Consider the following 21,333-nt stretch of genomic DNA (forward strand, 5'->3'; position numbering starts at 1 on the left):
GCATGTACACTGGCACCACTAACACCGCCCCCCCCCCCCCACCTAAACCCTCTTTTATCATGGTGCCCCCCCTGTCATTTTATCCTGGATCCGCCCCTGGGCATAGGCATGCGCACATTGAGTGTTAGGGGTGCACAGGCACCCCCTAATTCTCCTCCCCAACAATAGCAATACCAGCAATACCTTTCACCAAAGACTTCTGATTTTTAGAATTGTATTCCATTAAAAGAAGCGCCCATCAATCATGTGTGTTTTACATTGTTACTTGTACTAGACTATTGTCATATCACTACATAACTGCGTCACCCATATATGTTTCTGACTGTATTTGCATGTACCATTACACAGAGTAATAACAACATTAAAACTGAAATAGGCAGGAGATTATAGTGTGGTTTAGAGACATTTTATATTGTAGCAAGTGCCAATAGATGATGGTAGACACGCCTGTTTTGCGGTGTTAGACACACTCAATAGGCAGTGCTAACAACATGCCCAATAGATGGTGCTAGGCACACCCTTTGATGGTGCACCCCCTAATAAAATGTGCTGCGCACACTTATGGATGCAGGAGGTGGGAGGTACTGAGGGGAAGAGGCTATAGGGGGAGATAGGTTACAGTGATGCAGGAGGTGGGAGGTACTGAGGGGAAGAGGCTATAGGGGGAGATAGGTTACAGTGATGCAGGAGGTGGGAGGTACTGAGGGGAAGAGGCTATAGGGGGATATAGGTTACAGTGATGCAGGAGGTGGGAGGTACTGAGGGGAAGAGGCTATAGGGGGAGATAGGTTACAGTGATGCAGGAGGTGGGAGGTACTGAGGGGAAGAGGCTATAGGGGGAGATAGGTTACAGTGATGCAGGAGGTGGGAGGTACTGAGGGGAAGAGGCTATAGGGGGAGATAGGTTACAGTGATGCAGGAGGTGGAAGGTGCAGGCGCAGTCTAATCTCCAAATCCCATTTTGGAGGCAAATCTCGGGATCCCGACGATCCTGGGATTGGCCATCATATGCGCTTTCCCTGTTTCCTTTTTTTTCCATATATATATATATATATAGAGAGAGAGAGAGAGAGAGAGAGAGAGAGAGAAATGGAGCCGTCTTTATATATCCAGCTCTTGGCACGCCTCAGCATGTGAGACGCTCGTGCACCCCATATGCGGCAATGGACACGCAAGCATGTGAGATGCTCATGCATCCCCGATTCAGCGAATGGCGCAGCGATACAGGTAGCTCGGGCGAGACGGCGCTACAGATAACAATGGCTCCTTCTGTATATGTGTGTGTGTGTGCGTATCTATTTATCTATATATATCTACCTATTCGTCACATGGACTTCTTCAAGGGGCCCTGTGATAACTTTTTCATTGTGTCTTTAATCACTTCCTACCGAAAGTTAAGCTGCCTCATGGTCTGTTTTTTTAATGTATCTTTTTTATATCTTTTTTTAGACTCCTTTTTACACTTCAGATACAACGGGGGAAATTTACTAAGATGAATTCGTAAAAAAAGTTCGTATTTTCATAGGAAAATACGATTTTTTGGGGGCGTATTCGTATTTTTGGAATTTACTATGCGGTCAGGAGATGAATTTTGCGGCTCCTGATTGGCCACTATGCGGCCAATAGAATCATTCGGAGAAAAGGCGCTGAAGATGAACCTTCAGCGCTTCTCCTGTGCGATGGTACCGGGTGGTCGTTTTTTTTTTTTTGTCAAGTACCGGAGGACTACTGCAGGAGAGTAGAGGACAGATCCATGCCGGAGGAGACCCGTAAGTAGATTTTCCTTCCACAAGTCCCCTATGGATTTAGGCGGACCCCTGGACACCGGAGCTGGACCACTGGACACCGGAGCCGGACCCCTGGACCCAGAACATCAGACCCGGGGACCTAACTACGGCCTCAAGATAGGTAAGTATCTGTATGAATTGGATGAATTAAAGTTTTATTTTTCATGTGTCAGTTTGTGTGTTTATTTTACTATTTTTAATTCTGTGGAACTACAAGTGCCAGCGGGCTGGGACTCTTGGTTCTCCAAGTCCCAGCATGCGGGGGAGGCTTGCTGGGACCAGGGCTGGCAATTGAAATCTTGGGGCCCTGTACAATGATATTTCTGGGGCCCCCACCTAATCCCAAATCCACACAACTCTCTTCTGCACAAGCCTCATTTAACCTTTCGCTGCTCCAGATCCTGCTTCTAAGTAGATCGTTAGTGACTTTGGTCAGGGCAGTTTCAGTGGAATGTAAAGGGTGGAACCCAGATTGGAGGGGGTCTAGAATGGAGTTAGCAGTAAGGTGGCTTAGGAGACGATTATAGGCCAGACGTTCTAGGAACTTGGAGGCAAAAGGGAGGAGGGAGATGGGCCTGTAGTTGGACGGAGAGTTGGGGTCCAGATTTGGTGTTTTGAGAATTGGGGAGACAAGAGCGTGTTTGAAGGAGGAGGGGAAGATCCCAGAGGATAGGGAAAGATTAAAGAGGTCAGCCAGCTAGAACAGACTTTGAGGCATGGAAGCTCTGGGGCCCTACAGATCGCTGGGGCCCGTCATACTTGTCCCCCCCTGTCAAGTGCCCTGGCTGGGACTCATAGTTCCACAGTATTAAACAATAGTTTATTCTATTTTTTTTACACTTTAATCAACCCGGTGACCACAGCCCAGGGTCACCGGGGACAGCACGAGGCTTCAGCCTGGTCAGGCATGTCCTGGAGGGGGGGAACCTCTTTATTGGGGGGGTCCCCACTTCCCCAGGGCAACTGGCCAGGCTGACTGGTCGGTAGGGTTAATGTTTTGGCTGCGGGACCTTATATAATAAGGCTGGTTGGGCCTGGTTCTTAAAATACGGGGGACTCCTAGTCATTTTGTCCCCCGTATTTTGGGAACCAGCCCCGGCCCTGGAGCCTGGGGCTGGTTGTAAAAAATCATGGAACCCTTATTTGCCGGTTTTCCTGATTTTTTATTACCTGGCCCGGCTCTTTCAGCCTGGTGCTGGTTACGCCGTTTTTATTATTTATTTATTTTTCCATTTTTTTTTTTACACTGAAGCCTGCACGGATCTGACTGATCCGTGCAGGCTTCTGCCAAATATGACAGGAAAATGAAGTGTATTTTCCTAGCATATTTGCCCGGCCATTCGCGGCCATTTTACACCAATTAGCGGCCATATGTCCCATCAATATGAATACAAAAAAATCTTATTTTTGGCATAGTAAATGGCAAAAATACGAATACCTCAAAAAAAATCTTATTTTCCTATGAAAATACGATTTTTTTCTACGAATTCATCTTAGTAAATTTCCCCCCTGGGTGTCTTGATAAAGGGTCGTTGGCATAATATACCCTTGTATATTATTTCTGATCACCATTGCTGTATGCTGCGAGTGCCTGATAATCTATTGGCTTCTACATATCCCTCTTGGAAAAGTGTTGTTCTCTGCAAAGCGGAGTGCCGGGCATCCATGCAAGATATATAGATATATATATCTATATCCTGTGTTTTCCTCTGTGATCTGCATTTGTAGTGTTCATCAGCTAAAATCAAAGGTTAAAAGGCAGGGCTATATTGCAGCTGATGTGTGTATGACGTTGGTGAAAGTAACCAATAAATAAAGAAACTGTTTAAAAAAAAAATGTTTATTTATAAAAGAAAGAACCACTTTAGGATAAAATATACACAGTACACAGCAAAATGATAAATGAAGGATGGGCATTTACAGAAGGGGATGGGAGGTACAGTAAAGAAAGGGGGAAAGAAAGCAATACTGTTCATACAGGGGTCCGTTCATGCAGGGGTGGAAAACCTTTTCTCAGTCATACCAGGGCCGGTGACTGTTTCATCCCATTCATGGAAGGGGGCGGGGCTATCATGGAGGATTCTGGGGGTTTTCCAGCGGTGTTGATGAGTAATGTATATTACCCCTGCAAGATTCTCAAAAAACATCTCAGAGCAAAGAGACTTTTTCTGACTGGATTAAAACAGAAAACACTTGTGTCACCCAACCTCCCCCAGCCTCTCCGCACCCCTCACTGACTCCGACCAGTCAGAAGTGCCCCATGTTTGATTGGGTATGGGTCATAGGTTGAACACTGAAGGTCGACAGGGCTTAGGTCGACTCAAGCATTAGGTCAACAATGGGAAGGTCAACAGTCAAAACGTCAACACGACTTTTTCACGGTTTTTGTCCCGAATGTCGACATAGTCGACATGGATAGGGTCTAAGTGCACTGCATCCCCTAGCATGCCTCGCTGTGCTCTCCATGCTTCGGGCACAGTGCCAACATGCTGCGGGCACACTATTATAGTCTCCCGCCACACCGTAGTGGATGGTAGGGTATGAAACCACCTGTCGGCACAAGTTGGCTAAAAAAAACCTGTAAAACTCATGTTGAAGAGTCGTCAACCTTCCCATTATCAACCTAATACTTCTGTCCACCTTCCGACCCTGTCAGCCTAAGCCCTGTCCACCTTCATTGGTCGATCTAATGCATGTTGACCTTCATAGGGTCAACCTAATGACCATGGGTGGGATGTACTATGCTAAAAATGCGGTAAACCCCCGTTTTCAGGGGTTTTACCGCATTTTCTAATGTACTAATACCCGGGTCACCATGTCATCACAGGGCAGGGTATCGCCACCGTTGCCTCCGCCGACCCTCCTCTCCCCCTCCCTCTGGCTTACCTTCCTGCAAGTCTTCCTGGAACCAGAAGGTAAACTCCTCCTCCTCCTCCCCTAGCAACACAGCCGGACGTCCTTCCAGCTGCAGGGGGGAGGAGGAGGCACCGGGGACAGCTTGCTTAGCTGTCCCGGCGTGAGGGGAGGAGGAGGCACCCAGGGAGGTGACGGAGACTCCACGCACACCACATTACAGGTATCGTGGGGGGCCTTAATCACTGCAGTGTGATGCTAGCCGCATATGTTAATAGATATGCGCTAGCATCGCAGCGGCCGGGCGACGAGGGGTGGCGATGTATATTAATACATCCCACCCATAGACAGAAGTTACTGACTTGTGCCTATATAAATGCACAAGGCCAATATCAACATTATGCTGAACCTTTTTTTCCCCTTCTCCAGCAGCACCTCTCCTGCGTGTATTTGAAGATCCTCTGTGCAATGGTATCACAAGTTGGGTACAGGCCATACCCCGGGGGTCACCCGCGAGGCTAATTAGGCAAGTGTACCCTCAAACTATGACTTGCTCATGCATGTTCTGCCATAGAAAATACCTGGGCTGCCACTAGGGCCAGATTACCAATGCGGCCAGAGGCGGAACTATCATTGGCGCAGCAGGTGCAGTACACCGAGGCCCCGGAAGACTAAAGGGCCCACTGCTACCCCTGTCACCCACTGTTACCTGACTATGTCCCCTTCTCCCCCCTGCCTCTCAATGTCACCCACTGCTGCCCACAAGTTCTGCCACTGAGTGGGGTGGATGGAGCAGCATATAAAAATAGGCCCACCATTATGACAACACGATGATCACCAGATAGACACCAGGGGTGAAATTTAATAGGATGAGAGAAAGTGAGAGATTTGGTAAGTAATCTCCAGTTTTTTTAAAGCGGCAATCATTTACACTGCAAAATCAAACCGGTATTGCAGTGTAAATGATTGCCGCTTTAAAAAAACTGGAGATTTCTTACCAAATCTCTCACTTAGCGGAATATTTATAAGAAACTGTTAATAAATAAATAATATATAGATAGATAGACAGATCCCATCTGTTACATACATGTAAGTGTATAGCCAGCTGTTGTGACATGCTTAAGCTGTGGGCCTGTTTTGTGTCTAGAGGAATATTTAATGCCGGAAGGGAGCTTGTGTCCAAGTTAGCAGGGATGGACGCCTTTCTGGGGACAAGTGACACAAAAGGCTCATTCACATCCCTCAGTGAATCACAGCGTGTTTCATGGCACTTTGTGGTCTGACTGATCCGCATCTTCCTGTGTGATGGAAGGAGGAGGAGGAATAGTGTGGAGGAAACACAGGTTCTTCTGTCTGAGTCAGACCTTTGTCACTTCTTTGTCTCTGATTCTGACCTTTCATCACCCTACTGGTGTCTGTCAGTGACCTATGGTCAACAACTCATCCAAAGCAGAGATTGATGTGTAAGATGTTAGTTCACTGTTGTATATCGCATTGTGATAGTGATAGTGACACGTCTCCACTGTTTCTTTTCTGTGACCTGAAATATGTCAAAATCTGTCCAAACGTATGGAAATCTTAACAGGTGACTTGGGGGCTGATTCAGATTTGTATGGAAAAGCCTATGTCATTGCGATTTTTAGGCTCCGGACTTCCAAAGAATATAAATTCCAACTGTAGCCTGTCATGGCCAGAGTATTGAGACAGGTATATTTACCATCTATAAGTATTTAGCAAGATGGTCACTGCATTCCAGAACATGCTTCCATCAGCGCTGTGTGCGTTCAGCCCGCAGTGCAGGTAACCAGCACTCTCCTAGTGCTCCTGTGTCCACAGCCAACCAGCACTCTCCCAGCGTGGCAGTTACCATAGATGAACACCAGTCCATGCCTGTCCGTCAGCTCCTGTCTCCCGTGGCTTCCACGCTACTGCCATTGTCATACTCCCCATTCCCTGAGCATGGGAGCTGCCATGTTCTTCCCAATCCCATGAGACTTCTCAGCTATCCTGTGAGCCTCTCAGTAGTGCTAATTAACCAGCCAATCACCACTCTCCTGTTGCTATAATATGCTGTGTAAGTAAGGCCAGTTGCCAGTGCCACTGATCAGATTGTGCTACCTGTATGGTGTTCTCTCTGTGTGTCTCTAAGCTGCTTCCAGGTGCTGTTATCCAGGGCTTTCCATCTTGCTCCAGGACCTAAGTATTCCAGCGTGCAGCTTGCCTGGCTCCATTGGTGCTCCGGCTTTGGTACTCACCATCGGTGATTCTCCAACTCCATTGCTGTTCTGCCATCGATACTCACCATTGTTGATTCTCCAACTCCACGCAGGATTTTTAGAGCAGGGTTTCCAAATGTAATACAAAAGCTCCTATTCTGCAGTGCATTGGAGTAAGTACGGGAGTCTGGGGGAGTGGTAACAACCCTGAAAATTGGTCTTTTTATACACTGGATAATGTATGGAATACAGTATTAATAGTTAACAGTACAGATGGTCTATAGTATAGGCTGTTTGAAAATTAAATTAAGAGAAGTGGTCAGGAAAAGGTTAAACATATCATAATAAATAAATACACAAACATAATAGAACCATAACTGAACTTTCTAAGATTACATTCTCCCACTTCATGGTAAGGCTCCTGTCTGTTCCTCCTGGCAGCTACTCTTTGGTCCATTGCTATGTTTGAGGGCTCAGATCCACACATACAGTAAATATGGTAGAAGAAGCTGGTACACTGGGCATGTGCAGAAGCTCTGCTCTGTCCCTTACACTGCATGATGTGGTGGCAGCTCGATTGACCATATTATATACCAGTGCTATTGTCATACATAATTTAAGTCACTTGCCAAGAGGAGGGGGGTTTCCGGGCAACCACCCCCCCCCCCCCCACCCCCCCCGTCATTTGCCTATGATCTTCCCATTGTCCTGACCCTTTTGTTGTGGCTTTGATTTCCCCCTCATGTCCTGATTATGATCTGGCTCCTGCAGTGGCTTGCGGTGGGGTGAGGCACTCCTCAGCCATTTACCTCACTGCACGTCCCTTGGCTCCTGGGCTCAGGCTGTCATCTGGTGGCGATGTCATGGGTGACGTCCGTCCTCTAGTAGTGATGTCATCATGAGTGATATGTATCTCTATAGCTTATGCTCTCATCTAGTGACATAGCCCAATCCTTGCTGAATAAGTATTTTCTTGTCTGACCCTAGTGTCTTAGCTGTGGCTTGGCCCAGTTGCTGTCAAAATGTCAAAATCAAACCCTATTAATATAAAAGCTTGATTCTTTGTTAAAAATATAAGACCAATTCCAATATGACCTTGATATATCTGACTGTGAGTCATGTAGGGACATTTAATTAATATAAATATTGCACATCCAAATAAAGTCATTTGATTTCTGTACGAACAGCACATTGCTGAAAATCTGATGTGTGTTTAATAACTAAAGACAATCGATTAGTTATATAAGATAACAAGTTCATAAAATACCAACACCAGAAAGATAACACAGCACCAGCTCTGGGACGTCTCATACTACTGGATTACATAATGAATGACCTATAGTATGCACAGTACTGTATAGCCTTTATATCTTACCTGGGTTTTACCAAATAGTTTTCTGGGCTATATATTCCATCTGGGGAAGAATACTACAGTGGAGGACCCAATAACTAATGTAATAGTCCATCGTTTTGTGGCCCTGTCCTGTTTTTCTCTTTGTTTGCACTTATGGGTCCATCGCTATTACTCTGAAAGCAGCCACAGAGTGAGTTCCCCGATTACTGCATCTCTGCATTTTGTAGCCTCTGTACTCTGGCAGTATTCATACAGTGTGTAATAGGGATGGACATCGGAAGCCGATGGTTAGCAATGACCGATGTTAACTGTCAAACTGCAGGTATTCAATGGTTACCGGCAGCCACCCATCGGATGCAGCTTTCTGATGCCCATCCAATGATTGACAGTTTCTGTGCATCTGGGGACATCTGGATATCCACAGTGCAGCTAATGCTTAATGCGCATGCGCATAGTAAATGCATCAATTATTATACTATTGAGTGTCGATGTTGGAAGCATGGCAACCATTAGATGCCAGGCGTATGATGCCCATGCCAAACCTTAAATTAATTCTGCTAAGAGCTCCCTGAGTCCCTCATGCTTTGCTTCAAGTGACTGGAGACTAGTTTTTCTTTGCTGATACTGCTAAAGAATCAGCTCCCACATTTCTGTCTTGGAGCAGGATGTACCATTAAAACTTGCAGCAACCCAATGGCCGATGCACTATGGCAGGCATGTCCAAACTATGGCCCTCTAGTAGTTGTGAAACTACAAGTCCCAGCCATAGGCGAATCTAGAACTATGGTAATGGGTGGTCCTGACAGAAATACTCTAGTAGTACAGGGGGGATGGCTTCGTGGAAAGGGGCGTGGCTTATGGACAGGGAGAGAGAAGGTGGTGACGCAACAAGGAGAGTGACAGCTGGGACTTACTATTTTCATGCGTGTGCCACTGCCGCCTGGCAATCCCTCCAGCGCGCACCTGACCTGAGTACTCCTGAGTGCTTCAGCTCCAGCAGACGTAGGGAGATGGTGGGAGCCATCACCCACAGACCCATACCTCCCAACATTCGGAGATGCAAATTTGTTGGGGCTTGGCCTATCTGAAAGGGGCGTGGCCTACACTCCCAGTGCTGCCATGAGGCCACGCCCCATTTTTCGCTGCGGTGGGGCATAAGCGGGACAGTTGGGAGGTATGCAGAGGAGGAGCTGCGTGCAGCCGCACATGCTCACAGCCCTCCAGCGGCCATTTTTGTTGGGGGCAACCCGCCGTGACTGGCGCAGCGTTGAGATGTGGGGTGAGCAGACTGGTTGCGCTGCAGTTTAATCGGGGAAACGCACAGTCCGGCGGTCTAATGGGTGGTGCACCCCCGGACCACCCCGTAGATTCGCCTATGGTCCCATCGTGCCTTGCCACAGTTTTGCTATTAGGGAATGCTAAAACTATGACAAGGTATCCTGGGATGTGTAGTTTCACAACAGCTGGAGGGCCACAGTTTGGACATGCCTGCAGTATGGCCTCCTCTGTGAGTGGTTTAGCGGCTTTGGACACAACCGCTTTCAGTGACACACCTGCAACATTCCCACATCTGCTGCGAACTTGACTACAATTCTTAGCAAATCAAGTGAAAATGATTGCTGATATAAATTGGTTAATCCATAATCAGCACAGCACCTCATACACAATTACTTTCTTGTTGGGTTCCTGTTCAGTAGCCCTATGAGCTGACATGACAATATTTCAGTTACCTCTCGCTATGTGCTGTTGACTACTGTGTGTCTGATTGATGTGTTATAATAATTGTGGTAAATAACAGTCATTTTGTTATTTCATCTAGTTCTCAAGGTCACATCCTTGTGCCTTAATCGAAAAATGTAACTGCTTGCAAAGATGATATAGCATACATGGAAACTAACAATATGGTACACAGAGGATGTGTGTGTGGGGATGCGGTCATTTGGTCTACTGCATTATGGTCGAAAGTCATTAGGTCGAATCCATTAGGTCGACATGCTAAAAGGTCGACATGACTCTAGGTTGACATGGGAAAAGGTCGACATGATTCTAGGTCCAAAGGTCATTAGTTCGACAAGGTCATTAGTTCGACATTGTCTATGTCGACATTCACAAGGTCGACATGGAGTTTTTCACTGTTTTTTGAGCCAACATGTGCCGACAGGCGGTATTTCATGCCCTACCATCCACTAGGGCGTGGTGGGAGAATAAAATAGTGTGCCGAGCGTAGCGAGGCACCGTGCCCGACGCATAGCGAGCGCAGCGAGCGATGCGAGGGGATGCAGTGCACTTTAAACTGTGTCCATGTCGACTGTGTTGACATTCAGGTAAAAAAACAGTGAAAAACCCCATGTCGACCTTGTGAATGTCGACATAGACAATGTCGAACTAATTACCTTGTCGAACTAATGACCTGTCGAACTAATGACCTTTCGACCTACAATCATGTCGACCTTTTCCCATGTCGACCTAGAGTCATGTCGACCTTTTAGCATGTCGACCTAATGGATTCGACCTAATGACTTTCGACCATAATGCAATAGACCAAATGATCCCAACCCGTGTGTGTGTGTTTCAATGCACACTCAAAATCCAGCACAGAGAGCTAAATCAGAGGTGGATGTTAATGACACACAGGCTCTGTGTTTATGGGCCAGATTCAGCTTCATGCACAGATCTGCAAAATTGCAGTTTTGTGCATGCGTGCACGCGCCAGTGCATATGTGGGAAAGCCTAACAACCAGATTCTAAGGCACAATGGAGGGCAGTGACTGACCATTGCAGGGCATGGTCCGGACAGCGCAGGTGTGCCCGGATCATTTGGGAGGGGGGACCGTGGCAGCTGTGATGACACGCGCAGCTGATGCAAACCAAAAAAAGGCTACCCATTTAGGCTGCTCAGCCAGTGGGCTATCGGTGATGTGCCAGCACTGTGCTATGTACTGTAGCTTCTTCAAATCTTCAAAATCTACCTACCACCCTCTACCGATCCCTGCACCCAATGCCTCCCTGTCACCCTCTAACTCTCCATGGGTGGGATGCTCTAACATCCGCTGCGATTAGTATTGCAAAGCTCTTGCGATAAGAGCTGCCCTTTGCGAAGCAGCCGCCGAGGGTGAGCGGGTCCCCGTGGCTCTCTCCCTCCTCGTGTGCCCGGCAGCCTGCTACTCAGGCGGCTGCATGGACTGCCGGGCTCCGCCTCCTCCTCCCTGCACTTGGGAGGTGCTAGAGAGTAGGAGGTCCCTGGTCCGGTCAGCGCAGCAGGCTGCCCGGACATCAGGTGAGGGGGGGCGGCAGGGTGTGGCAGAGCTCGTTGTGGGGTGGCAGGGGTTGCGATGAGAAGCCCATAGGCTTCTATGGGGTTTGGCCAGCAAAAGCATGCATACAGAGGACACAAATGTGCAGTAAATACCCCGATAATGGGGTTTTCACTGCATTTTTGCTTCAGAGCATCCCGCCCCATGTCACCCACTGCCTTTCCTTCTCAACCATAGCCTCTATGGGCAGTATTCAATGAGGCTGATTCGCCATGTTTTATGGCGATTTTGTGCTATTTTCATGCTGTACGGCGATTTTTTGACTAAAACGGTGAATCAACCTATTCAATGACCATATGGCGAATACATTTCAAGGTTTTTATCGCCATGATTCACCGAGTAGCAATCGCTATCTTTTTATGGTGAAGTGGAATGTGAACTTTTAAAATAAAGTGTTTTGTTTTTTTACATTTGGTGTCAAAAAATCAGGAATTTTATTCTGAGGAGGGGCATGCTATTTTTATTCATGTGCTGTAAGCACATGAATATATATTTAATAAAAAAAAAAAGCAGCCAGCAGGGGCCGGGAGCCGAGCCGCTCATTAGATATTCATATATTCACTGCACCCGATCATTACATATGCACGATCGGGAGCAGTGACTATACCCGGTCCCCTGTTGGCTCTCCCGGGGGGCAGCCTGTGCTGCCTGGCTCCCGGGGAGCCCACCTCCCCCCCACAAACGTTCTGGGGCAGGCAGGGAGACTTCCATCTCCCTGCCTGCCGCCGTCCTCAGGCTCCCTGCGGCATCGCCGCAGGAGTTAAAATTCGCCGGTCAGGGGCAGTGAGCCCCTGACTCGTTGAATACTGGAGCCGGCGAGGCTCCGGAACGCGGCGGGCAGTGGCGAATGTGCAGCGAATTCTAAACAGGATTCGCTGCACATCGTCAAAATTCTCATTGAATACTGCCCTATGTGTCACAAACCTCTCCCTGCCACTCCCACTGTAGCTTGCCCACATTATCCACAGCTCCAATGCCAGAGGCCCTGACTATTTTGTTAGTCCGATGCTGCCATCATTTCTGATTTCCAGTATGGCCTGGGAGGCTTCCGGAATAGTTGATAAAGCGATCAGTCCTATCACCCTCTGCTATTCACTGACTGTAATGTTAGCATTATATATCAGCCGCATGGCCACAATGATGTGAGCATGATCGCCACGCCCAGTGGCGTAGCTACATTTTTGGCGGGGCGGCAGCGGGGGGGCGCCCCCCCTGCTGCCGCCCCGTCAAGCACCCCTACCCCCCCGCCCCGCACCCCTACCCCGCCGCCCTGCACCCCGCCGCCCATGCAAACCCCCCCTCAATCCCCCACAGCCTTACCTATCGCGCTGGTCCCGGCGGCTCCGTTCTTCTGCTGAGGACCACCAGAAAATGGCCGCCCCCATACAGCAGACAGTTTTAGAGAACTGTGTGCTATATGGGGGCAGCCATTTTGTGGTGGTCCTCAGCAGAAGAACGGAGCCGCCGGGACCAGCGAGATAGGTAAGTCTGCGGGGGATTGGGGGGGGGGGGGGGTTAACTATAGCACCGCAGCTCCCGGCGCCCCCACATGCACAGCGCCCCCCCCGCGGTGGCTGCGGTGCTATAGTTACGCTGCTGGCCACGACAGGATGTTGGGCCTTCTAAACTGAGGCTTAGGGCGACACATGAAATAGGTCAACAGGGTCGGAAGGTCTACACAAGCATTAGCCCGACAATGGGAAGGTCGACAGTCAGAAGGTTGACATGATTTTATTCACGTTTCCTTCATGTCTATGTCGATGTAAGTCCACATGGACACCGTATCAGTGTACTGCGTCCCTTCGCATTGCTTGGTGCACCCACTGTAACACACAACATTGGGGCAGACGTATGAAGCCTTAACAAGAGATAAATGCAAGGGCGATAAGGAGAGATAAACGTCCAGCCAATCAGGGGTGAATTTATGAAGCTTGGAGAAGTGTTATCTATCCCCATAAAGAACGTTATGAGCAAGGTGATAATGGTTCAGCCAATCAGCTACAATATGTAAATTGACAGGTAAGAGCTGATTGGCTGAACCATTATCACCTTGCTCATAACGTTCTTTATGGGGATAGATAACACTTCTCTCAGATCCTTACTGACTTTTTTCACACACAGGCTGTAACATGGCAGTTAGCAGGTGATTGGCTGGACGTTCATCTCTCTTTATCACCCTTGGATTTATCTCTTGTTAAGGCTGAATACATCTGCCCCACTGTACCGCAGCAGGGACTTTAGTACAGGAAACCAGTGCATCCAAACTGACACATTCAGGGACCATCGCCATGAAATAAATAAAACCGACCCTTTTGTCACCTCACTGACTCCATTAATGACTTCATAAAGTGCATTGAAAGAGAACATGGAGAGATAGATTTATTAATGGTTGGGGAAACCAGGCAGCACTCTGACCTAACTGAGTCAAGGGGTAAAGGGGGAGAGAAAGGCGCCTGGTTCCATGCACAGCACGATGCAAACTAAGTGCTGCCCATGGTGGAAAACTAGCCGCACCATGCTGCTGTGCCCCATGCTGTTATTAATGACCCCATACAGCTGGTATTTAACCAAGCAGGCTAGGCTAACTGCCCCGGATGATAATGCATGGAAGTTTCACTTAACATGTATTTTAAATAAATAATAAACCTTTGTAAACCAATAATAAACCTTTACACGCTGAGTAAATGGATGCACTTTTGTATCGTAGCGCTCACCTTGGCAGCCTTCCAGATACAAATGAACGTAAAACACAAAACCATAAACACCGTAGAGCACTGATCTCACCACGCTGCACTGGATGGAAGAGGCTGGATTTAGGAACCAGACACTTCTGGGAGTCTGTGAAGGAATATATTGCCAATGATTAATATTACATGACGATGAGAGGGCAGAGGGCAATGGATAAGACGCAGAATGACGCAGAATGTAAAATGTTTGCATCACAGCTTTCAGCTATTTATAAATGTATGTAAGAATCCTATCCAAAATTTTCTGACCCCCACCCCCACCAACGTCACAGCTCCAGGGGCCTTATTCTGATCGGTGCGGACTTTTCCGCATTCTTTCGGATGGCGTTTTTTAGCCGTCTGCGCATGCGTGGAGAACGCTACGCGCATGTGCCACGCATGGTATCCGTACTTGTTCTCACTAATCCCGTACAGAAATGTGCACCGCAATCATTCGGGCAATATGGGTGTGTTATGGGCGTCATGCGGAATGACACAGGGGCGTAGTTTCAAAGTGGGCTAAACTGGGCGGACACGGGGGAGTGCACATATTTTGGTAGGCGTGCATTCGGACAGCACGCCGAATGCACGCGAACAAAAAGGGAAGAAATGTGCGGTGTCCAAAAGGTTACTCTTGCTTTGCGGACACCACTCGGTCATGCGCTAGGCAATCGGAACGCCTAATCAGGGCGGACGCACCTCAACCAATGTCACCTGAACCCAATACAATCACATACTTTACCCATTACTTGTTAATTACACGCTTCTCACTGCTACAATTGGAAGCATTGCAGCTTAAAGGGAACTTTACATGCTGCCCTTGTCACACACTTTTACACTGTAAATAATGCACACAACTTAATAATACTAACACACATGGCACTTCTGCTTGTATCAATTAATACAGACATTTGGGGGATCAACATAAAATTTATTAAAGAAACTTTGGTACAAATGTCAAAACCATAACAAAACAAATGGTACCATACCAGGACAAAAATGACATAATATAGAATAAATAGCCACAGCAGAATCATTGGGAACACATCAGGTGGCTTCACAACAAAAGTACAGCACCAATACTTCAAGTACAGCACACAGTAATGGTAGCCGAAACAGGGCAACAGGGGAACCAAACATGACATTTGAACCGCGGGCAAAAGTGGTGACCCTGGGCACGGATTTGGACACAGGATGCTGACACACACAGCTCAATGGAAGATTTGGGAAGACATAACGGTGGAGATTAATGGGGACACAAGTTCATTTGCCCCTGGCAGGCTCCTTGCCACGTGCAGCAGCTCTTCGGACTCGTCCACGGCCAGAGTCAGATGGTGGCTCATGTGGAGCACATGCTGGTGAGGGGGTGGATCTTCTTCCCCCTCTGGCAGCAGGGAGTGATGCTGTTGGTAATGCACCAGAAGCGGATGACATTAGGGCCCTATTGCTGGTAACTAGCTCCACCATAAGTTCATTATGGCGGAGGAGGAGGTCATTTTGCCGCAGGGCTTGATCAGCCAGCACCTGCAGGCTACCAGCAATAGCTTGGTGGCTGCCAGCCATAGCTTGCTGGCTGGCACTCATAGCCTGCAGGCTCTCAGCAACACTCTGGTGGCTGGTGGTCAAACCCTGCAGCACCTCCTCGGCCCTACACACCCGCTCTGATGCCGAGTCTCCCTGCTGCATAATACTATCCAGCACACGGCCCCACATGGACATTTCAGCCGCGGACAATCCCACCGGCTGCTGCTGCACGGGCCTGCTACTGGGGACAGGTGGCACAGACTCCTCAACCTCCTCAAGAGAATGTGGACCAACCGGTGGGGATGCTGGTGAAAGAGAAAATTACAATTACACCACATTCCATGCCCAATGTAACACATCTACTTATGGCCTGGCAAATAATTACCTTCAAGAGTAGCAGCCATCACTTCCGCTGGGGACTCGCTGTCTATAGTGCTCACCCCCCGGACCTCCTCCACTGCAATACAGCACTGGGCCATCTCTTCCAGGGGGGTGAGCTCCAGCTTGGATGGCATGGGGCCAGCCCCAGAGGTCTGGCTGTGTTGCCACCGGTCGGTCAATTTCTTCTTGAGGTTGCCTTTGAAGTCGTGCCACCTGCAATCAAAATGTACATATTAATAAATGTCACTCCTCATGTTTGCTGTAGCACCCATTGCAATATGATACATAATACAACATGTGCCTACTGACACCAACCTTACATTATATTCATTTTTCATACCAACCCTTAGCAGATACAAAAACATTCACCCTCCAATAACTATCTATTCAATGTCATGGCCAACATGTCTGTGCCTCCAAGCAACGTGAACACCCATTGCCCAACTAGATCTAATATTGAATGTAAACATTACTGGACTTGTACTACTCTAATGTAACACACATGTACTTGCCTCTTCTTAACGTGCTCCGCCTGTCGAACTTGTGGAGCCACTACATTAATCTCCGCCGTTATCTCCTCCCAGATCTTCCATCTCCTTGTGTGTGTCAACTTCACCGCTGGACACTCAATTAAATCACGTGCCCGGGTCACCAGGATGTCAAGCTCCCGCGGTTCATATGCCATGTTTCGTGTTGTGGGTTCCCGTGTTGCCCCACTGCGGCCACGGCCACTGGCACTGCCACGGCCACCGGTTGCTGTACCTGAAGTGCTGGGCTGGCTACTCTGTTGGGAAGCCACCTGCTGTGTTCCCAATGATTCTGCTGAGGATGGCCCAGCTGCTGATTGGTCTGATGTTGATGGGCCAGCTGCTGATTGGCCTGATGTTGATGGGCCAGCTCGGTCCTCTGGGTTGAGGGGTACATAGGTGGTGTTGGCCTCCATGCGGGACAACAGATTCTGCACCACCTGGTCTTCCTCTGAGTCTGAGCCTGGCATGTTAGCAACAAGTGTTTGCCTTTCTAGGACAACTTTAAATACTATTTCTGTAATTGGCGTTAATCAGCTGCAAGCTGCGTTCCGTACGGCCGCGTTCCGTACGCCAGCGTCAACCGTGCGGCGCATACGGGCCGCCCCTTGGTGTTGAAAAATATTTCCCAAAAACCTGGCAAACTCAGTAAGTCTGATTTATTTGCTAAATGCAGATTCCAACACCAATGACCAAATACAACTTAGGTCAGACATGACATGTATATTTGAATGTACTTCTGTACTGTGCACTTGTTTGCTATGTAGTACAACTGACACTACCCATTCCATATGTCAATCCAGTCCACCACTTAGCCACAAGTAATCAGTGCTAGCATCCAAATCACATGTGAAAGCACTCCACATTCAGGTTAGATGCTAGCTACTTTTCATTCCACCTCTGTAGTATGGCCCAGTAGAAGGTAAGTGTACACATGGCTGCATGGGCTCATTTTGGGAAAAGGTCTGCCTTCATTATAAATTAGCTGTTTGGAACCTTGTGGAGTTAGGTGTAAGTGTCTAGAGATGCACACTATTTCACCTGTTGCTTATACCCATGTTTGGTGAATGTTATAGATTAGATATAATATGTTTCCATCTTATTTTACACTGTTTAGGATGGGTGTGCGATGCAATGGGTTAGCCGTCTGTTCGGGCGCATACACGCTGTTAGTGTAAAAATGAACAATAAAGTTAATACCAAATATCACTCTGATCAACCAATGACAGCACATGATTGTTAAATTAGTGCCACTCCTAAAATGGCGGCTTATGGCAGAGCAGCACCCTTCTCTGCAGCCGAACTGAGGACACTGGTCTCCGTTATGGAGACCAGGCTGGGCCGTGCTGGGCCGTTTATTACAAATAGGCAGAAACGTTCTGCCTATGCGGTGGCCCGCCGGCGGATATACGCCCGCACCCATGTGCGGCGGACCATCGCACAGCTTGAGCGGCGGTGGTCCGACCTCCGGCGCAGGGAGCCAGAGAGGCTTCAAAGCATAAGGGCCAGCATTGCTAGATGTGAGTATTTCAACATTAAATGTGGATTTGTACATGATTGCTTACCTGACATTATTTAATCCACTAAGGTCAGCAGCCTGATCATGAGTTAAACATGCCATACAATATATGAGTGCTACTTCCTGATTGACACCCTGTAATGGTCATAAAATATGTTATTGGGGAGGATTAATGCTTGTGATGCTTACAATGGCCCAAATGTCACAGCATACCTGGCATGTTACAGGCTGTGTTTTGTAAAGGCCACTAAGGAGCTGTTTGCCTGTACAATTATCTGTACTTATAACCTTTGCATTTGTCGCTTCATAAGGCTTAATACAAATTACCCCTAACTGGCACTTTTTTGTTTTTTCACAAACACAGCACGGGAACGAGCAAGACTGGCCCGAGAGAACTCAGAGGCTTCCCAGGCCCAGGAGGAGGCGGAGGAAGTAATGGCCGCGGAGGTTGCCAGTGAAGAAGGGGTCGCGGATGAAGTGGAGGAAGTGGAGGAAGAGGAAAGAGAGGAAGAGGAAAGGGAGGAAGTGGAGGAAGAGGAAAGAGAGGAAGAGGAAAGGGAGGAAGTGGAGGAGGAGGAGGAGTGGGCAGCGGAGGTGGTGGCAATGGAGGCCGAGGTGGCTGAAGAGGCGGAGGTGCCACATGACGAGGCCACAGAAGAAGAGGAGGCCTGTGAGGTGGTGCAGGCACCCCAAATTGGTATGTATAGATAAAGTTTCATTATTCCTTTTGTCATCTTCTATTTGCTAGGTAGCACTGGTGATTTAATTTATTTTTTCTATACTATAAAGTGATAAAACAAACTGGGTAGCAACAGACACACTTAGGGGTTAGATAGGGTGGGCAAACCATCCCTTTCATCCTGGACACATATTAATGACACAGGTTGTGCGGATGGCTGTCAGGTCGATTTGAAGTGCCACTGAACCTGTGTAGTTAATCTGTATCCTGGAAGAAAGCCTCATATAGGTGAGTAGAGTTTACTGGTGATTGATCTTTGTAAACTAGATTCAGTATGGCATAAATGGAGTATGGACAGGCGTGGCTTAGACTGGAGTAACAAGTGGTCAGTGCCCCTGGGCCCTTCTCTAGCTAACCACACCCTGCGGTCTGCATGTATGTTTTGCACCATAATTTTGTGTTGATTTGTTCTTAGTAATGCTTTTGAGCATGGGAGTGGGTTATTGCTACAGCTTCCCCTAACTGGCATTATGACAATGATTTCTGGAGCAGACCATCAGCAGCCAAGCCATGCTTGATTGCACAAATGTACTGAGCATTCCTGAGAGTTGTGTAACTCCCCTGCCAGGCTCCATCATATAACAGACACTGAACTTAGTTTGCCGAATTGTGATTGGTGCAGCGCGTGACATGCTTCTCACAGCTTTGTCATGGGTGGGTTTGGATTGAGAAGTAGCAGTATGACTGTGAGGTGTTTGACAGAGTAAAGGGTAGAGGGCCAAAATCAGGCTTTCCATGTAGTATGTATGCATGTATGTATAGGTGTATGTCTCATATATATAGTTATATATGTGTGTATATATATATAGATATATATATATATATAGATATATATATATATATATAGATATATATATATATCTATAGATATATATATATATCTATAAATATATATATATATATATATATATATATATATATATATATATATACACACACACACCTGTCACAATGCATGTTTAAAATGTTGGTTTGACTATGTTAAATGTATGCATGAATATCATTATTCATTTTTCAATTTGAATTTCCTCCACAGATGAGCCTGCCCAAGCAGAGGAGGATCGCCGTGGGGCCCTTCTAAGAATGAGATCCTACATGCGGATGATTTTGGCCGAAATGGACCGGCTCATAGATGGGCCAAATTAATGTTTTTCACATTTATTTTTTGATATTTGTATTAATAAATAGTTATTTAAAGTTCAAAGTTGTCCGTGTTTTTTTCTAACATGCAAATGTATATGTGTAACTTGTTTAAAATCTTTTAAATAAGCTAAATGTAAATAGTGTACATAGATGTATGTTAGGGTCACATGCTGTAAGGGTTAATGTGTGTCATGAATGTAGTAGGAATGTGGGTCAGTATAGATGAGCATTTAATTGATTGAAATTGCTAACAATCCCTTTTTCAGGAGGTTGCCTAATAGCCTAAGTGGGTCATGTGATCGCTGTGTGTACTCAGTACAAAAGTGTTGGATTGTGCGTAAATACTCCGCATCGGGGCGTACGGACAGCTTTCCGTACATTCTCACGCGGTAAGACCGTGCTTGTGCGGGAAGACCGTGCAAGAATCTATACGTTTCCCCCGCACGCGCACGGTTTGTATGTCGTCCGTACACACGCCCTGTTCTTACAGAGTGAGTCCGTCCGAATGCGGAGGACACGTGGGCGTTTCTACGGACGATGCCCGCACGCTGCCGCACAGCGATGCGTGCGGCCCGCACCGTAAGAATTCGGGAATATCCGCACCGATCAGAATAAGGCCCCAGGTGACAATAGTGAGTGGAGTAAATAGGATTAGTAGTAGGGATGGGTAATCATATGATGTTTCATCGGTAACATCGGATTTATGCTTTCAATGTTCGATGTTTAACCCTGCAATGTTAAGGATCCAATGTTTCCTCAACATCGCTAGATTTCTCCCCCGATGTTTTTCTCAATTTTCCAATGTTTTTTTTTTGTGTGTCACTGTGTGGTGCTGTCACTGCTTTTGGCAGCAAGCTCACTCCTTTTTTTATATTCATAGACAACTTAAAAAACATACAAACAGTAACACACACTGGGCTAGATGCACTAAGCTTCAAAAGTTATAAAATGGAGAGTGATAAACCACCAGCCAATCAGCTCCTACCTGCCATGTCACAGACTGTGTTTAAAAAATGTGAGGCAGGAGCAGGAGCTTTTGAAGCTTAATGCATCTGTGTGATGATGATACAGACTTCAGTTGAGAGAGAAGAGAAAGAAAAAGATTAACTAAAGAGTAAAGCTACTGTATAGTATACTCCTAATATTGCAACAAATATTAAGGTACAGTATGCAGGGGCGAATTTAGGGGTCAGGCCGCCCCTAGGCACAACATTTTTGTGCCCCCCCCCCTCCCCCTATTTTTATGTAAT

The 21,333-nt window shown here is 47.2% G+C and overlaps 1 protein-coding gene across 1 annotated transcript in view; it reads left to right on the top strand.

Annotated features, from left to right (window-relative positions):
- LOC146072624 (uncharacterized) overlaps window positions 1-20,143 on the top strand; it is a 101,265-nt gene extending 81,122 nt beyond the window's left edge. Inside the window, exons 2-3 of the mRNA XM_083179834.1 lie at window positions 18,566-18,898; window positions 19,977-20,143. Coding sequence (XP_083035960.1) covers window positions 18,566-18,898; window positions 19,977-20,086 — 443 coding nt within the window. The 3' untranslated portion in view covers window positions 20,087-20,143. The remainder of the gene's footprint in view (window positions 1-18,565; window positions 18,899-19,976) is intronic.
- Window positions 20,144-21,333: the final 1,190 nt, after the last annotated feature.

This window comes from Crinia signifera, chromosome 4, assembly GCF_055691185.1.
Source record: "Crinia signifera chromosome 4, ASM5569118v1, whole genome shotgun sequence".
In the NCBI taxonomy this organism is placed as follows: domain Eukaryota; kingdom Metazoa; phylum Chordata; class Amphibia; order Anura; family Myobatrachidae; genus Crinia; species Crinia signifera.